The following is a 19,517-nucleotide window of genomic DNA, read 5'->3' as shown; positions in this document are numbered from 1 at the left end:
CATTGCCTCTTATTCGGGATATCATGGAATCTCTCTGAACTGCAACCATCTTTTCAAGCTAGATCTGTGCAGCACATAACATTTGGTGCGAATAAGGCCCGGTGATGAATGGAAGACTGTGTTAAAGACACCTCTAGGACATTTTGAATACTGGGTAATGCCTTTCAGCCTGAGTAATGCTCCCACAGTCTTCCAGTGCTTTATGAACCACATCTTCACTAATCTTCTGGGACTATCAGTTTGGGTTTATCTTGGCGATATACTGAATTTCTTTTACTCCGTTCCTGGACGAACACATTGGGCATGTTCAAACTGTGTTAACCAGACTGGCGGATAACCATCTTTACACCAAACTTGAGCAATGCCTATTTCTCTGAGTTCTTGGTTTATGTGATCGGGAATGGTGGAGCATGCATGGATCCTTGCAAAGTTCAGGCCATCATGATTTGATCACTCCTCAATAAGTAAAAGCCTTGCAAAGGTTAATTGGGTTCACCAATTTCTGTCTTCAGTTTCTATCTGACATTTCTTATTTAGTAGCTGCTTTGACAACATTGGTAAGCTCCAAGCACCCGTTTCACTGGGACCAAAGAGTGGAAGATGCCTTACAGAAGTTAAAGGCGGCCTTTGCTTAGGCTGCGGTGTTACGCTATCCTGATAAAAGTGAACGGTTTATTGTTGGGATCGACTCTTCTAATATGGTCATTGGAGCAGTGCCCCTGCAAGAAGACAAAGTTACCGATACCGAACACCCAATTACATATTATTCACAGAACATGACACCTAATGAATTCAATTATGCCATCATTGAGAAAGAACTCTTGGCTATTAAAGAGACCTTTTCTCAATGGAGACTTCTTCTTGGTAGGGCCTTCCTGGTGGAAGTTCAAACTGACCACAGGAATTTACAGTAGATCCATTTCATGTAATGCAAGACCAGCCACCATGTCAGATACACCTTTTCCATTGCTCAGTTTTACTTGCATATCACATACATCCCTAGCACTGATAACACTCAAGCTGATGCTTTTTCTTGATCCCTAGAGAACTGCGACCACATGGAGGATGCTCTGTGTACCATCATCCCAGCCGGTCATTTTTCTGGACTTCTGTTGTATGATTTATGTTCTACCCAATAAGAAACTGCTCATGTCCCAGATTTACCTCGCTTTGCAGAACTGGCTGATGTCCACAAGCATGGGCACCCACCAATTACTGGACAACTGCCTATATTTGCCCACTACTAAAATGCACAGCCAGGTGCTGATGGAAGGTCTTGATTCCTTTATTGGTGGTCACAGTGGAAGAAAGACCACTCAAGACTTCCTAGCAAGACAATACTGGTGGCCTGGAATGTCTAAACAAATCCAACAATACGTGTCTTTGCGCCCTGTTTGTGGTCAGGTCAAAACTGACAGGAAGAGGCCTGTTGGCTTGTTGCACTCTCATGAATTATCGCATCAGCCTTGGCATACAATTGTCACTGACTTTGTTACTGACCTGCTTTCTTCTCGTGGGTAAACCTGCATCATGATGCATTTACTAAAACTGCACACTTCTTTGCTCTTCCCAAGCATCCTATAGCATTACAAATGCCACAGTCCTTTTTCATGAAATATATTGTCTGCATGGCCTAAAAAACAAGATCATCTCAGGTTGCAGGGCCCCAGTTTACTTCCCGTTTCTGTCTGCTTTGTGTCACCTCATTGGAGTCCAGCATGCCTTGAGCTCTGGCTATCGCCTGCAAAGCAATAGTCAGACTGAGAAAACAAATCAGATTTTGGAACACTATGTCCGGTGCTATGCCAGTGGCACACAGGTCAGTTGGGCACAGAATCTGACATGACTGAGTTTGCATACAATAACGTGATGAATTCAGCAATTAAGTGAAGTCCTTTCTTTTGTTCTTATGGTCAACATCCCATGTTACTTCCTGGACAATCTATAGCATCCAGTTCCATCCCTTTGGCTGATGCCTTGGTTTAAGTCTACAAGAACAACACTGCAGGGCAGCTCGGTTGTTGCTGGAAGTCCAGGACAGCTACACGACACAAGTTGACAGGAAACATACACCAGAAACTTCCTTCTAAGTGGGTTCCCAGGTCTGGGTCTCTTCCAAGAATCTTCCCTTGACTAATATGCCAACAAACTTGCCCCTCATTTTCTGGGTTCTTTTTCCATCAGTCATCGGATCTCCTCTCTGGCTTTCCGTTTGCGCTTTCATCCTTCCTGGTGCATTCCTCCTGTGTTCTATATTTCCCTCCTCAAGCCTTATCTTCTTAAACCTTATGGTCGCTCCTTGCCCAGGCCACCCCCTCTCTTGATCCGTGGTCTGCCGGAATTTAAATCCAGTCGGTCTGCGATTTCCGGTGACGCCAAGGTTGTTTTTATTATCTCATTGACTGGAAGGGTTATGCCCCCTGTGACCATTCCTGGGAGCTGGGATCCCATGTCCATGCTCCCCTGTTGGTTTGTGCATTTCACTCACAGTTCCTATGGAAGCCCGGGGCCCATAGGAGGGGGTTTGTTTATTTGTAATGTGCGCCGGACCCCAGGGTATCAGGGCGCATAAGATAAAAGAATACTTTCAACTTAGTGTTACAGAGTAGTATAAAAGGATAGATGAACATATACAGACAGTGGTAGATACATACAGTAGGAATAAGCAGTGCAACTGTACAGTGTTACATAGTATGTTATAATGTCCGTTTACAGTGCAAGAAGTAGTCAAGACAGAAGAAAAGTAGCTGGCATGCATTAGTGGTCATTTTCTTTAAGCCAGGTGATGGTGCTATGTCTAAAGTTCAAGTAGGTTTCGTCCGCTCTCGAGGATGGTGGTGGAAAGTTCCATAGCTGAGCAGCTTTAACTGGGAAACTACTGGGTATACTGGCATGCCCAGCACCTGCAGGTCACTTACCTGTAGCAAGCGAGCACCATCACCTGAGATGGTGGCTTCACCGCAAGATGAGGCGGGGGCTTCTTTACACACAGCCCAAGCAGCGGCAGGAGCCTCTGTGAGGGGTCAGATAGACACACAGTTGTAATGTTTTCAACATTGGGCATTTTATTTAAATAAAAGTGCTTGGATAAAGGCTTTTCTGTCCCTATCCCGAAGAAAGTTTCTCTACCTATGAAACCAAAACTAAAAATCTGTCTGTGTCTCTTCAAAAGTAGAAAAACTGTCGTCCTTGTGCCCAAAACATATCTGACCCTTACACAAAAAATGTCCAACAAAATTTGCAAGGTAAATATCTCTGCTTTAAATTCAGTAAAAAATGTGTAAAAAACAAGTAAGTAAATCCATCCAAACAATACTTGTATCCAGGGGATGATTCGCTACTCCTGAACTGTTTCAGGTAGAATATTGAAACTGTTCAATTCAAACAATAATTCCTTAAGAGTGGTAGACTTGTCTCTTTTACAAAATACTTCCTCAAGATGATGAAAAGGTGTGTTTTTCAAAACAAATATATTTGAATGATGACAAAATGTCTTTTGGCAAGTTAAGAAATTATGTTTTAGCACTTTTGTAGGAATGATGATAAATTGTAGTAGCGGTGATTTTTATAATAATTGCAAAAAGGGTCTCTTCTACACAGCACTTTTGTTAAAGAAGGTCTCCTGGTATACTCTCCTACCAGGAACCCCTTCCACAATGTCATTTCTCTTCACAAACTCTAAATGAATTTCCTGGTGTACTTCCCTGCCAGGAATCTCCCTCTTGGCTTAGTAAATCCCCTGGTGTACTCTCCTGCCAGGTATCATTCCCCCAAAGGCTCACTGCCTGATGCAAATCTTTCACCAGGTCTTCTAACTCCGGTTCAGCTTGCTTTGTCTTTTAAGTATAACAGTGTTGTATTCCTTCACTGTGTATACTCTTTTGGCTCCAGGTACACTTCTTCCAACTTCCCCCATATCAGTATGCCTTATATGAAGACTTGTTCAAGTTTTGCTTGGTATCTTCATTGTTAGCATTTATTTATTTATTTATTTATTTATTTACATTTATATTGCGCACAAACAGCTCAGGGGCATTGAGGCGCTGTTACTTGCAATGACTTAGTTACATGGTGCAGGTAAGATAGCGGTTGTTGACACATTGTAAATGTTGCAGGATGACATACTGTTGTTACAGATATTGCTTTTGATCATATGATACAATATACCTGGGGTAATCGTGCTAGTATGTCTAGCCTTATGTGAACAGGGTAGTCTTCAGCGTTTTGCGGAAGGTGGTGAGGGAGGCCTCTCCACGGATAGTGTGTGGTAGGGCATTCCAGTGCGAGGGCGCAAGGTAAGGGAAGCTGAATCCGCCCGCTTTTACTTTTTTTACTAGAGGCACTGAGAGCATGTTGGTGTAGGGTGATCTGGTTGGCCTGGTGGTGGAGACAGGGTGTATCCTTTGTGAGAGGTATGCAGGCGCAATAAGGTGGATGCACTTGTGGGTCAATGTCAGGGCTTTGAATAATATCCTTTCTTTTATTGGGAGCCAGTGGGCTAGTTTTCTGGCCTCAGAGATGTGTTCTCTTTTTGCAATACCTTGGGCTGCCCGGAGCGCGTTGTTCTGTATTACTTGTAGTCTCTCTAGGTTTTTTTTAGAGGTTCCTAGAAAGAGTACGTTACAGTAGTCTAGCCTAGAGCCGGTGATGGCTCTGGCTATGTTAGTGCAGTTCTCTTTGGAGAGAAAGGGTCTGACTGTATTGATAAGTTTGACATGATATGCCGCTGCAGAGGCAATTGTATTGATTTGTCTGTCCATGGATAGGCTAGAATCCAGATAAACTCCCAGGGTTTTGACAGTCGGAAACTGGAATTTTAATGGAATCAATGGTGAAGTGACTGAATTGGGCATCTAGATTCTTTAGGGTGTCGGGAGAGCCTACCAGGAGGAGTTCCGTCTTGTCAGAGTTGAGGCATAGACCGTTGTCTGCCATCCAGGCTTGGATGGTATTGTAAAGGTTGTTGAGGGCCATGGAGTCAGTGTTGTAGTTACCTGTGAGAGTGATGAGGATTTGTGTGTCGTCGGCGTAGTTGGTGTATGAGATGCCCATGGCGTCGAGGATGAGGAAGAGAGGGCGTGTAAAAATGTTGTATAGCGTGGGGGAGAGGCAGGAGCCTTGGGGCACCCCACAGAGTATAATGGTTGTTGATGCGGCAGCTAAGTCAGAGAATACTTGCATGGTTCTGTCTTTTAAGAAGGAGGTGATCCACGCTGTGGCTACAGGGGAGAATTTGGCCGTGGTGGAGAGGTGGTGGCATAGGACGCCATGATCCACAAGGTCGAAGGCCGCTGAGAGGTCTAGGAGTAGGAGAAGTGCAGGTTTGCCCAAGTCTCTCGCATCGTCCATCTGGTTTTTCAAGTCAAGTAGGGCTGTTTCTGTTCCGGTGCCTGTTTCTGTTTCATATGCCGGTCCGGAAACAATGGTGCCGGTAAGCTTACCGGCACCGTTTTTTCTGGACCGGCATTCTACAGGTCTGCCTGCCGGAGCCGCCGTGCCTGACATGTCTGACCCTGCCGGGCACAGCGGCCATGGTAGGCAGACTGTCACGGAAGCACCGGCACCATTAGCAACAGTGTCAGTGCTTCCATGGTCCCCACTCCCAGAGAGTCCTATTGGACTCTCTGGGAATGGGGACTTAAAATTTACCTGTGCATGACTTCTCGGGCCACTGGGGTTGTAATCTTGCAGTGGCACGGGGAAGTCAGGCATCAGTGAATTATTCTGAGTCCGGCGACAACATGAAGGTAGCATGCGGAATGAGGCCCATTGTCCTGTGGCAATACTTGTTCCAATCTTCCCTATATTAACTTTTCGTATATGAGGATTTATATATATCTTTTGCTTCATTAAAGTGTAAATTCAGTCTTTCTACTTTGCCTGTTTGATATTTAATAGTGAATTCCTGATTGTTCATGCGCCTGTCGGTACGACCCGGGGCTCCCAATACTCTTGGGCAGACTCGCCAGTGTTTTCTGCATGTTCAACCCATGGCGTGAGGCGGCAGCAATGTCAGTGTCTCGGGGGAAGCGCTCCCTGCTTTGCAGACCCTCACGTGGTTCTACTTGTGACTTGTCTGTCATCTACCGGTGGAACTTCTGCCATTTACTGTGTCCTTGAAAGCCTCTCCATTGTTGTCAGCTTGTCCACAGTTCTTCTGCAACAACTGATCTTCATCTCGCAGTCCTTCGGCGTTCCAATGGAAAGCGCCTGCATTCCTCCACTGAGTTCGCTCGCGTGTGACTGCCTTCAGTTCTGTTTCCCGATGCACCCGCTTTGCATCTCTCTTCGCTACTGCCAAAGAAAGGCAAACCATTTTTAAATATCCCAACTGCTTTTGGGTATTACAACAACTAGCATGCACACTGGTTTTCCTTCTTCTCCACATTAACTCCCTTCTCCTCTTCTTTGTCCCAGTACTGAAGGTTTTATTGGAGTTGGAGTCCAGAGGAGTATTGGACCATTTTAAAGCTATTTTACTTTAGGTTTTTGTTTACATCATAACCAATATTAACAGGAGATGATAAGTGAGCATTATGTACATATGAAGTGTGAATAGTATTGTGCCTAGGGTGTTTAGCACAAATGGGTTTTAGGGTTTTACCACTGGAAGGATTGGTACAATGACAACATGCCATCAGGAATTTAGGTGTTATAGGGTAATTCTCAAAATGAATGGAAGAACAACGTGTCTCTCCTAATGGGCCCATCACATCTCCCCAACAGTCACCCCCCTCCCATGTGATTCTCCCCCATAATACCACCCCTGCTGTCAGGATAAGGTAGCAGCTGCCTTCCCCTGGCCACATGGGAGGAGACTTTAGGCTGGGGTTCAGTGAGGACTCCTTGAGGTTCATCATCACCCACAACACTGCAAGACACTCTGTGTCTGCCATGTTTGTTCTGCTTTGTCAGTAAGGAGGCCTGCCTCATTCTGCCATCCTCTGACCTTATTCTGGTATTCTGGTTGCCATGGGAACATATTCATGCAGCAGCAACCCGGTAACCATAAAAGCCGATCCATGCTACCCTTAGTGCATCTCAACACTCTGGATGTCAGTGCTCTGTTTTCCTGACTTCTGTTGCTCCCATTACTCCTGCTTAGGCTTTTGCCTTCCCTTCCTTGCAATCCAGTTTCTTCTTATTTTACAAGCTTTCAGCCCTTTATCTTGTTTCTACTGGGCTCTTCCCTACTTCTGGTCTGTGTCCTTTCCTCCTCTGCCTTATCCTGTTGTCCTGCTTCATTGCTTTGGCCTGATGCTCTGGAGGTTCCACTGACCATCTGATTAGGACCTTTGGACCAGTCTTCATCTTATCTACTGTTGTAAAATTGCCTGCCTATGAATCGAGTTACATCATCTACTACATTGTCTTGCCTGCCAGTGCTCTGCACTGTCCTGGTACCACACTAATCAGAAGAAGCCAGAATGGTCCTGGGTTTTAACTCTCTCAGGGGTCTTTTGGAACACCTCTCTGTGCCATTATTCACAATGGCTGAGTTGAACGAAAGTAGAAGAATTGGAACCAGGATGAAAGGTGAACAACACAAGCGTGATATGCTCCTTGACCTATTTGCCTTTGTCCCTTGCTTTATGTTTTGCACATTGACACTTTAGGCACATTTGTGTTTTGCACTTTCAAACCTTAGGCATCATATGATTTTATTTGGAGGAAGTGATAGGAAAGAGGACAAAGAGCTGGATTACTCCTCAACTGTCACGATGCCTGCCCCCCGACATCCGGAACAAATCCATCTGTCCAGGGAACAGGCATCCACAAAGACCCAGGAATTCCCAAAACCCTGTCTAGGGGCTATATGGGTTCAGTCCTGGCGCCGTAGGCGCCAGGCTCATATTGCCATCTTTAAACTGTGCAGGTCATCCTGCAAAGAACTCACGTACAGGCCATCATGAGGCCATGAAGAGACTACTTTCCTTTAGGAACTATTTTACTACTTGGGGGTGGTACTGGAACTCTTTACCTGGGAACTACTTTTTTGATGATATTTAAACCACGCCCGAAGAGCAGCACACGCTTTGCGTTATTCTGCATCTCAGCAGCGTAACGCTCACCGTGTCTGCAGTCCAGTATTCAGTCTACAGCCACACCCGTCTTGTGTCCGGAGCCGATCCTAGAGAAAAGGAAAGAAGAGAAGGTTAGAACCAGAAGATTCCCATTTGGTAATCTTCTCCTGGAGCCGCCGCACCTGTGAGAAAGGGCAAAAACATTGAAACAACCGTGTCGCATTGCCAGCTGCAGCGCCGCGCCATACTCACCTATCATTAGAGCATCTATCCAGCGCGGTGCTCGTTGAATCGCCGCTCGCAACATCAGCATCTGAAAAGACAAGAACAAACAAAAGGTGAGCGGGGTTCCGCCAAAGGCATTCACTTACTTACCTCAAGATACTTACTTGGCATATTACCGCTCGAGGCAGCGCTGGTCACCATTCTACGCTCGACATTTTCACCAAGGCGCCGCACCTGCAACAAAGATAGAGAACTATTGGTTAATCGCACTTGGAACAATATTACTTGCTAAACAGTGCTTGGTGCAAACTGACTCTTACCAAGGCGCTACCTTCATCCATCGAGGCAAACTCACTCCTCGGACCACGCTGCTTGGGGAAAGGTATGAAAGGAGCATGAGTGAAGTGAATAAACAGACATTTGAACTCTAATAGAACTATACATTTGGTTTGCACACAACTTCCCTCAGAGTCATTATTTGTCTGGAACTCTGCCAAATACCTTCAGATCAGTGAAGTAACTGAAGTTCTATGCACCCCTGCACTCCAAACGCAGGATGGAGAGTTCATCCTTCCTAATTATAAGGTGAGACTTTACGAAGGGTAATACTAGAAGTTTTTGGGCAGATAGTGTTAGTGTTAACCCCTCTACCACGGGTGGCTAATTCCCCTTTACTGCTTCTAGGAAAATCCTCTTGCGGGCCAGGCAGACGAAACTGAGTGGGCAAGTGCAGTCGATCATCACTTCGCTACGAGACACACTGGTGGAGACCGCAGCAGTCCAGCTTCATTCGGCGCCCCTGTGGAATCCAGCTGAGCGTGACATCAACTTGCTTGTTGCAGGTTGAATGAGTCAGCTGGAGAAAATAGAGCTGGAGGAGGAGGGCAAATGGAGTTTTAGATGAAGCATGTGGTGAAAGAGACAGTAGTTGAGAAGTCAGAGACATAGAATGAGGTGGGCAGCCAGGGCCTGAAAAGGAAAAGCGGTTGAAATAGAGGCAAAGTTGCCCTGAATAGGTGGGCAGTCACCTTGATGTTGGGGTTTGCAGGCAGGAGGAGGTATTTCAGAAGCAGCATGGATTTGTAGCCACAGAGGTGAAGGGGGCAAAGTGGTGAGGGCAAGGGGAGAGGAGTTGGTACTGGCACAAGAGACAAAGAGCACCAGGAGGAGGAGCCAGAGATGGGCCCTCAACAGAAGGCTCAGGAGAAGAAGACTGGGGCAACTAAAGCATTGCTGTCCATGCAGAGGTAGCAAGTCAGCCTCAGACCTTCCTCCAGAGGGTGAAGTCAGATCAGAAGGCAGCCCCAGCTAAGACTATGGCAGTTGCTAAGACTCTCTGTACTCTGTACTCGATCTCCGGGGATCCTGCAAATCCTAAAATGGACATCACGTCGATCACCAGGCATTATTCCAACCCCAATATGGCTGACCCGCCAGGAGATGTGGCCCATTCCATGATAACCGCCACCACATAAGTTGAGTGTGTCAAAACGTCAGAGGAAGCCAGCACCAGAAGAGAGGCAGGGTTATAGATCACCACTGCAGGGCTCTTCAGTGCATCTCAACGCTCTGTTAGTACTGAGCAGGCACTGCTGGTAACCTTTCTATAATCCCTTACAATTCCTACTTTGAGCTCCTTCTTCCTTCTCCTTGACTCCTGTTTTTCTCTCCTCCTGTATACATTGGTCGGGTTTTTATTCGTACACTTATTCTTCATACCCATACTTTTCCGAGTACTTGGTTCTTGATATTCCCTTCCTCGGTTCCAATATTTCCTATGCCTTGGCCTTTGACTTCTGGCTGCTCTATTTTGGACTTAAATCACCACTGAGCTCCAGCTTTGACTCCTGCGAACTGAAGATCTATATCAAGTCTTAAGTAAGTTACACTAGTTTTATTTTCTCCAGCATACAAGCTTTTCTCCCCTATACTTTGATGCATCTTTGGATCCTCTCCTCAATGGGTGTTTATTATCCATCCTCCGACAGTGTGGAGTCCAGGATGGACTGGCCTTGCCTCCCGAGACTCGCCATGTTTCAATACGAACAGTTAAGGTAAACACCTGATACCCATCTTCCTGGACTTCCAGATTCTATGTCCGCTTTTCAGAGGTGGTGATGGTCAGCAAGGTTGCGTGCATTGAAATATGCAACCTTTTGCATATGTGAGTTTATAGAGGTAGCCCAAGTAAGGGTACTTTGGTCACTTCCTCATAATGCTGTGGCAAAACGATGCATTCAAGAAGCACAGCTCATATGCCACAGACACAGCTAATGGAGTACCCTCCTGCTGTGCTGTCAATGGCTGCAAGAGAGCATGAGATGACATTTTAACTCATCTTTTGGTCACACTCTGGCAAGCAAAAACCACCCACCTGACTCTTGAGACAGCCCAACTGTTTCCCTAACCCTCACATTTTTGGCCAGCCGGGGCCTAACCCTCTTGCACCAGAGACTAGCAGGGCAACTTCACTAGCACTAGCAACACAGCCTCCTGTTGGTGGTGGTAGAGTTCAGGGTGTTGTACAATTTGGTGAGAACAGGCATGACCAGGAGATGAGGAATGCAGGTTCATACTGTGTGCATTGCCTTGAGCACTGTTAGTGAGTGTGATCTTGATGACCAGCTAAGGTGAAAACAATGGAGAACTGCATATTCCCCCACAACCATTCCCTCATCTGGATTACTGAAAATAAGGGTAGGGTGGTGCACTTTGACAGTACAGATAAAAGTGTCTCTGAAGTTTGGTACAGCAAAATAAATTGAGGTGGAGCCTTCTGAACCGGGAGAGCCGACCCAGCCCTTTAAGAAGAGGTAGCAATACATTGAGATGAATGGGGATGCAGAAGTTACTCAAACATCAATAATCAAAACGACTCAGGAAGCTGGCAAAGTTGACTGTTTTAATATCAATTATCTAAAATGGGGAGTACAACGCACATCAACAGACGTCTCGTAGCTTGGTCTCTCAATGAATTTCATAAAAAACATCATACTTATAGTAAAAATCCATCATAGCTGACGTGAACCTACGCATTTGCTAACGTCATCCTATGAGGCAAACTGCAAAAACCTAGTGGCAAATGTGATGGGCTTAAGGGAAAAATCTAGGTATACGTTCCATACTAGTCTAGAAAGTGATATGATCTTCAACATCAGGTGGGACTACTAAGCCCATCGTTCAAACAAGTCACTATGAACGTCACTAAATACACAACGTCCCATTGGTTATACAAACTATAGGGCTCTTAATTACGCGGCCCCCTACAATTGGTTGGCACTCTTACATCAGTCCGTACTTTTCTACCCACGTTAGCATCACGCAGGCTGGACTTCCAGGTGCTGGTGAGCTGGTCATAACCATAGCTTCCCACCAATTAGCATATCATCTATCATCACCTCAGTGGTCTACACATCAATTAAGCTTTTGAAGTTAGCCTTGGAAGTGTTCTTTGCTCTGGAGAATACAGGGGAGTAGAGGCACGCTCTGCCTCTCTGCATAGGTGTGGTTTGTCATGTTTGTCCAAGTTCATCCATGTGACTGAACACCACAAATGTGAGCTCTGGTGCATTTAAAATACTACTATTTAATTAAACTCTGACGTCTTCCTTCTTTTCGTCCATGCCTTCAGAACAGGAGTTTCATTCTTTCACATGATTATAACTAATGTCTGCTCATCCCAATCTGATAAGACCTTGTCTTCTTGGGGCTGATCCAGCCTCGCCTTTCTGAGAGTCGCGTCTTTAATTGTGTCGTTTTTTCAACTGCGACACACTGGAAAAGGCCTTCCTTCTCTGGTCCAGCACCGCTATAACACGTTGCAGAAACATCCATTCTTTACTTACTCCAATATATGTTTACGCTGGCGCATGCTGCAATCTATTCACTACAATAGCTAGCCTCAAGAATACTTCAGCTGCTTGCTTTTCTTTGCATCTGTACACATGTACAATAACTTGATATCTTCATTGTTTCTGTAGCATAAGTTTCTTCATCTCAAGCCCTAGATGTCAGTTATCTTTGATACTGTATTGATGCCTGTTGGGCAGAGTTTGTATGCAGTACCCTTTGGGGCCACTACAGACAACTAAGTCTACAGGTGTATGCAAAACCAACCTTTGCTATAAGTATGTACTACACAGTTTTGTGGTAGCGCTGCTGAGCAGTCAGGCTTATCTCAAGAGGGGATGTGAGCTGTAAGGATGTTACATGGAGGCCTATAATTACAAGTATTCAAATAGACACTTATACTCAAAGTTTCTTGGTAAAACATGTATTCATTTATTACACAGTCAGTTAGAAAACATTCACTAGAAGGAGGCAATCTATATCACACAAAATATACTTCAGTACTTCACAAGGAGGAGCAAAATGGCATTCAGAGCATTTGAAGTAGGAGCAAAAAGGCATACGTTAATAAAACTGATATTACAGTTACTCTTAAACAGTGCAAATAGTTTGAGTTCAGCAGAGGAGCTGATTCAGTGCAATAGGTTAGGCCAAAGTCAATGGGCTAAAGTCTTGTATAGGATAAAGCAATTCTGCAAGTTAAATGGAAAAGTCTTTGCCAAGGTTTTCGGAAGTAGTTTGTAAAAGAAAGATTCAGATGTCTGGTCACAAGCTGACTATGCCTGCAAGTTGCCAAAGTTTCAAGCACTTTCGCAGTGAGAGGTAAGTTCTTTCGGGTTTTCACAGTACCTTACAATGAAGAAAGAAATGCAGCTGAAGATGTCTATTCCTGGCAGTTCCTGCAGATCTTGCTGTTCCTGAGCCTCAGTCATGGGGACAAGAGGGAGAACGTCGGGGGACTCCTGCACTGCATGGGGACTGGTCAAAAAGCTGGCAGAGGCAAATGTTGGATTCCGGTAGCTGTCGTCAAGCACACAAACTGGTGTCTTCTCCCTGGCTATTCCGGTTCCTGCAGCACACTGAGGAAAATACAACCAACTCCGAGAATGGTGTCCATGTGGCTTACTAGTTGATTGGTCCAACCAACTCAAAGGGAAAAGCCGTCCTTGAAGGACTTCTCTGTCGAGATGAACTTGGCGATTCGGACCTGCAGCAGGGCTTCACCGGGCAAACCAACGGTCCAGGAGTTGCAGCAGCCGCCCTCTTCAAGCTTGTCTTCGGTTCTTTCGTTCCAGTGGTCGACTCTGCCTTCCAGGCCAAGAGATTTGCCTTTTAAACAGTTTTCTCCCGTTCATTCCAGCCTAGCTGCCACTCACCCAACAGGGTGGCTGTCCTTGCTGGACAGAGCACAGGGAGTTTTGGGCACCTCCCTCACTTCCTGCAACCCCAGACACTCGGGCACCAGAGGCGTTCTTCAGTCCTGAAGCCTGCCAAAGGCGTAGGAACAAAGGGGCCAAACCTGGTTTGGCGCGCAGAGACAAATTCTAGAAGGACCTTTCCAAAAAGAAATGGCAAAAAAAGAAGACCACCACCTGTTTACACAAAGGAGGCTCGGACGCCATCTTGAAAAACATGGCTGCCGCGATTTAGCGCTAGCGGTGTTGGTGGTCAGGAAAAATGGTGGTTTTTTGTAAAACCACTGCCACCAGTCATTTCGAAAGGGTAGCATTTGACTGCTGTATGAGTTTCTAGACATAGGTCCCATTTTCAGGGGTCACAGGCATAGTAACAGTGGCAGGTGCATCAATACATTGCATGGTTATGGTACAAGATTTGGCAATAGTGGGGGTCCCATTTTCAGGGGTCACAGGCATAGTAACAGTGGCAGGTGCATCAATACATTGCATGGTTATGGTAGAAGAATTGGCAATAGTGGGGGTCCCATAGTAACAGTGGCAGGTGCATCAAAACATTGCATGATTATGGTAGAAGAATTGGCACTGAGTATGAAGGTATGTTACTCTTAGTGGTGGGAGAAAGGGGCTTGTTTGGCTCTTTGAAATGTCTGCTGGAAATCGTGATTTTTCTTTTGCTACATTCTGCCTTTAGGCATTGCACCTGATGTCATTGTGAAGTGAATCATAGGCTGATTTTACGTGTGCATGCACTTTGTGTCAAACTTGACTTCACCCTATTACTTCAAGTGATACAAAGCACAAAGCAAATTGATTGGTTCTCATGTGTTATCATGCCTGTAGAAGTGAGAGACAGTCAGTTACCACCTCGCCCTTTCCACTTGGGGAGAAGAGCAAGGACAGAAGCAGCAGCAACATCCAGCACCATATCCAGTGCAAATGCCTCCACATCACCGAATGAATCACTTTCTTCCTTTTCTCTGCCTTTTCTTTCACATTTATGTTGAGTCCATTTTACCACAGTTCTCCCTCATTCTCTCCCCCATTTCCCCTGCCTTTCCTCTGAATTTCAACCATGCTTTTTAAAAATGTGTTTTATTCAATAATGTATCTAGTATGGCAACAAGAGGAGGGATTCCCCATATGCAGCCAGCAGTGGGAGCAGCACACCAACACCTTGTTGTAAAGCAGGACTTAATGCCACCTCCAATCAGCGTGGTGGAAGGAGATGAAAGCCTAATGTACAAGCACACCTCATTCGATTAATTAAAAAGCATGTTTACCAGTAAATGAGGGCCTGCATCCCACCTCACCACCACTAAATGAGACTGTGGAGAAACCGCTATAAAGTCAAATGTGTTGGAGGCCTTCCAGGCCACCAGTCCTTCCACTTCATACTTTGTTGTACATGTGCTTTCATCAGCTACGGATGATGATGGAGGGACCTTGCATGTGCAGAGTTTGCATCAGGGACAGTGCAGAGGAAGAGGCACAGTGGTGTGAGGAGGAGTACCCCAACAGCATGGAAGCAGAGGTGGAAAGCAGCTGTCGCCACCTTACTGGGCTAGAAGTAACCATCACCAATGCAAGACCAGCAGCAGCTACTGCCACCTCTGAGCCAGCCACAGCATCACCATCTCTGGACCAGCAGTCGAAACCAACACTAGACAACTACCACCACCAGCCCCCACTGGAACAGTAGCAGTTACCTTTAGACACAAAACAGCCACTGCCACCATCAGTCCAGCTGCTGCCAAGTCATGGACATGGAACCACGTGGCCATTCCAGCGGGAATTTCCAGTGAGTTGATTCTTTTGACATTGACAACTTACACATTGAAAAAATGCATTTGGTTGTCTGCTAATGTTCACAAATAGCGAAATGCCACTCAACACTGCTGATGATGTCACAAAGTGCCCGGGCATTGGCTAATGGTGGAGAGCGAGTAGAGGAGGGAGGAACGGCTCTTTGATAAGTTTGTATATTATCTCTAAGTGAATTTGTACTCTCTATAAACCTGATTAAATGGTGTCTGTCTACGTCTAAACATTGTCTGCCGTTTCATCCTCATCTCTCCTATTCCTTGTCTGTTCAGTATCTTACTTCTCTCCCCCGGGGTCCCCCCCTTCCCTAAATCCCCTAACCTGTGGTCACCACCACCAAGATCAGTGCTCCATTGATTGCCAGCTCAGACTGCACCTAATCAATTCCATACTTGTGTACAACCAGTCTGCAACCAGGTGACGCCACCAAACAGTGCAAATTCAAAGCTGTATGGAGGATTTCTGAAATGTTCTTGAGCAAATTTTTGTGCATCTCGAGATGATTAATATTTGCTTTATCTTTAGGCTTTGCAAATATGGTTGAGGTAAGAGAAGCAACTCTGAGATTCTCACACCATCTTCTGGTTTGCTTCTGTGCACATCTTTTTGAATGAGGCCCTGAATGTGTAATACCACAATCTTCCAATCCTGAATGCACACAACTATTTTGTCTAGCGATGAAAGTAATGTTTTTCTATCTGCAAAAATATTACAGGTTTCATGGGCGAGTTGCATGGCTTCATACTTTTTGATGTTGAACAACCTTTCCTTTACGCATTCAATAGGATTAGAAAAATTGTTAGTCAATCTGTAATTAATACTTTACTCTATTTGCAGAATATACATACCGCTATGGTGAAGCTGAGGGTGTGGGCTTCCCAAAAATCCCAGTTCATCCCATAGGTTACAGTGATGCAGAGGAGCTATTACGGTAAGCCTAGCATCTGCCATTTTGAAAAATATGAATTGGCGACAAATTGACAACAAAATCATGTTTGCTATGCTGTGAAACTCAAAAAAGAGAACCTCCTTTTGGAGAGAAAACATCAATAAGCAGCTTTGTTTTCCTTGGTGAGAGAACAGCTGAGGAAACCATGATATCTCTGTTGAACCACAACCATTAATCCTGAATTGTTTGGGGCTCCAAGCCAATCAAAGGCAGGTCTTTGAGTATCTAGGTTTCAGGTTATAATTGTGCACACTTCTGCCCCCTGACCGCTGGTCCATCAGACATTTCAGATAAACTACAAATGTAGAAAAAGTATACAAAATTCAAAGAAACAGACGTGCATTTTCACCAATGTTATATGGAAACGATTAGAGGAATATTGAAGGGTGCAGGGATAAAAGGGAATGAGAGGTAATGACTAAGGAGATAGTTGGATGCAGGGGAGCTGCCATCGCTGCAACGTAGGGGGCAGGGGACCAGTCTTGTCAGATGTTCATTTAGGATTGAAGTGTTGGAGCGATTTAGCAGCATTACTTCATAAAGTGAATATGTATGTGTCACAGACAGCCTTAGGAAACTCTCATGTCCGATTGATGGTTCACGGGTTTTTGTTATCAAATCTTTACTATATTATTTGTTTCCCTGTAGCCTAACGTCACTGAGAATTCTAGAGATCGGTAACTCCTAATGTTGCAGGTATATTCTCTACCATGGGAGAACCTAAAGACCACATTAATTTCTGTCTTTCACCCTCCATAACTTCCTAAGGGCACCCTACTCAATTCCCGAAATGATGGTCTTAATGTTGGTTGAGATAGTGCATGTGTCTTCAAACACTCTCCCGTTCTCTCTAACTATCTATTCCAGTTATGGTCCCTTTAAAACATATGCATGAAGCTGCTGCACAACCTATGTATGCCAATAGTCTCTGCCAGTGATTTATAGTGACCAACCATAAAAAATGTATGGTTGGTCACTGTAAATCCCTGGTACATACAATAAATACCTTCCATACATATCATACATACATAATAACACAAAACACACACTCATCATAGATCCTCTGGGGTAGGTGTAGGCAGCCGCACACTGGACAAATGTAGATACAGAAGGACTTGAATACCCGGGCATGCCAGTGCTGCATGCAGCATTGCTAATGTTGCTATGGCAACCCTGTGAGTGCTGTGCAGCCGCACCCCTCGGTGCCCCCTCAGTGTTGTTCTGCGGGAGGCTCGAGGGTGCAGTGCCTTGCCACAAAGAACCACGCTGATTCAGACAGCGAATTCAAGGGTGTTTGTTAAAATACAAAGGGTCTGAAATGACTTCTGTTTTCAACGTTCTCAGGGTTACTGGGTCCTCTTGGAAGATTTGCCGCTAGGGCCATCCTAGGGCCATCCTTCGCTGTATCAACTTCCCCAGCCTTATCTCCACCTGCCTATCCTAGGAGTCCGTAATGGGGGTGTTAGTAGCTGTTAGTAGTATGATCTTCTCAGACTGGGACTACGGATGTTTTCCTCAAGACAATGGCTACCTGTCTTCCTAGGGATCTCCTAGGCTTTCCGTTAACTAGCCTGCTTAGTCATCTTTAGCGAGTAATGAATGGTGCCTTCTTTCGTTCAGTATCAAGCTTACTCCTTTCACTCTCTTGCATACCTGATCCTTCGCTATACTGATCTCTCAGGCTTTTCTCCTCCTACCACATCCTTTCAACCTCCAACCTTTTATTTTACTTCCCCACTCTGGTTCTTTCTATCGCTCTCCCATCCAACTATCCTTCTAGACCTGTTGTCTCTTCCCTCCTTCCTCTCACTTCACTTCCCCACTTCCTAATGTTACTCTAGTTACAATCTCTGTTTCACTCTATGCCAGTAGCTACTCCTGTTCTCCCACTGAATGTCGCTATTCCCACTCTCGCTCTACTACTTTTCCACTACTACCACCTTCCCTTTAATTCCTTTACTCCTCCAAGACACTCAGGGATATACGCATGCTCTCCCCTCTACTACCAACTACGACCACCTCTTATTTTCTTCCCTCCCGCTACTTTAGCCACCTCCTATCTTTAATCCCAACGACTACAACTACCTCTGTCACTACTACTATCCCACTCCGCTACCTCTACTCCACCTCTACTACTTACACTCTCCCCTGTAAGGAACTCATGGTGTGAACAGTAAAGACAGAAAATAAGTGATCACAGTTCAAGGGTGTTTATTGAACTGTATATAATCTAAACCTAAATCTAAGATGTGAGCAAGCTACAACCATCAAATAATAAGGCAGTCGTAGTGGTATCTTGTCAAAGTAAAAGGGTCTATATTTAGAAAAAACCTATTGCCAATCCTTAAGCTAAATACAAACAAAGAGTGCGGGATAAGGTTCAGAGGAAAGAAAAGTGTTTGTGGTCCCATCCCGTTGCGGTAGTTGGGTCTTCCGTCCCCACGCTTTGAGTCCCGGACAAGGCTGGACTCTAGAGCACTGCACACTCACTGCTCAAGCTTTCCGAGCACGAGCCAGCAGTTCCGTGCTCAGCTATCAGAGTCTTCAGTGGTTTAGTCTCTTTTCTACAAAAAGTCTCTTGCCTCTGAGGACCTGATGTATTCCAACAATAATAAACAAATGCTCCGTTCTGCTTGCAAGTTGGGTGATGCCTATTCCCCCATTGTTCTCCCTCTTCCGGGCTCAGATCTACAAAAGTTCCTAGCAATATCGTGATCTTTGCTATTTAATTTTCTTGCTTCCAAGGGACTGATGGCTTCAAAATAATAAGCAAAAGTTCCTTCGTAATTGTCCTTGGGGTGATACTTCTTCACCCCTGGATCCCCCTCTTCTGAGCTTAGATCCCTCTCGAATATCAGCCTCTCTCCGTTGGGTTCACTCTGTCTTGTAGTCAAAAGATTTCTCTGTTGCATTCATGTGTTGGTGGGGTGATGGCTTTTAACCCACGGATCCCCCTCTTCCGGACTCAGACCCTTCTCGAATGCTTGCCTTCCCTCCGCCAGTTTCTCTACTGCCTTTTCAACACAATTTCATCTGTGACATTCACAAATCTTAATGTCTTTTTATACACTTCACTCTGGACAACCCACTGCCGTGTTCACTTTTGTCAACAAACTTGTTTATTGGGACTTTTGGCTTCGCCTCCTCTTTATCGGCATCCCTTTGTCGGGTTCACTCTTGCCACCCTTTGCCAATCATGCAGTTTCTTGAACATTTCATACGATGCAAGAT

The 19,517-nt window shown here is 45.2% G+C and overlaps 1 protein-coding gene across 3 annotated transcripts in view; it reads left to right on the top strand.

Moving 5' to 3' along the window:
- Nucleotides 1–19,517, top strand: part of LOC138527989 (glutamate carboxypeptidase 2-like) — an 898,418-nt gene that overhangs the window by 318,270 nt on the left and 560,631 nt on the right. For all 3 annotated transcript variants that reach the window (XM_069639404.1, XM_069639405.1, XM_069639406.1), the window contains exon 7: nt 16,175–16,268. In XM_069639404.1, coding sequence (XP_069495505.1) covers nt 16,175–16,268 — 94 coding nt within the window. The remainder of the gene's footprint in view (nt 1–16,174; nt 16,269–19,517) is intronic.

The sequence above is a fragment of the Ambystoma mexicanum genome, chromosome 7q (assembly GCF_040938575.1).
Source record: "Ambystoma mexicanum isolate Mex_15411 chromosome 7q, UKY_AmexF1_1, whole genome shotgun sequence".
Classification (NCBI taxonomy): domain Eukaryota; kingdom Metazoa; phylum Chordata; class Amphibia; order Caudata; family Ambystomatidae; genus Ambystoma; species Ambystoma mexicanum.
This window is presented reverse-complemented; position numbering and strand designations above follow the sequence as displayed.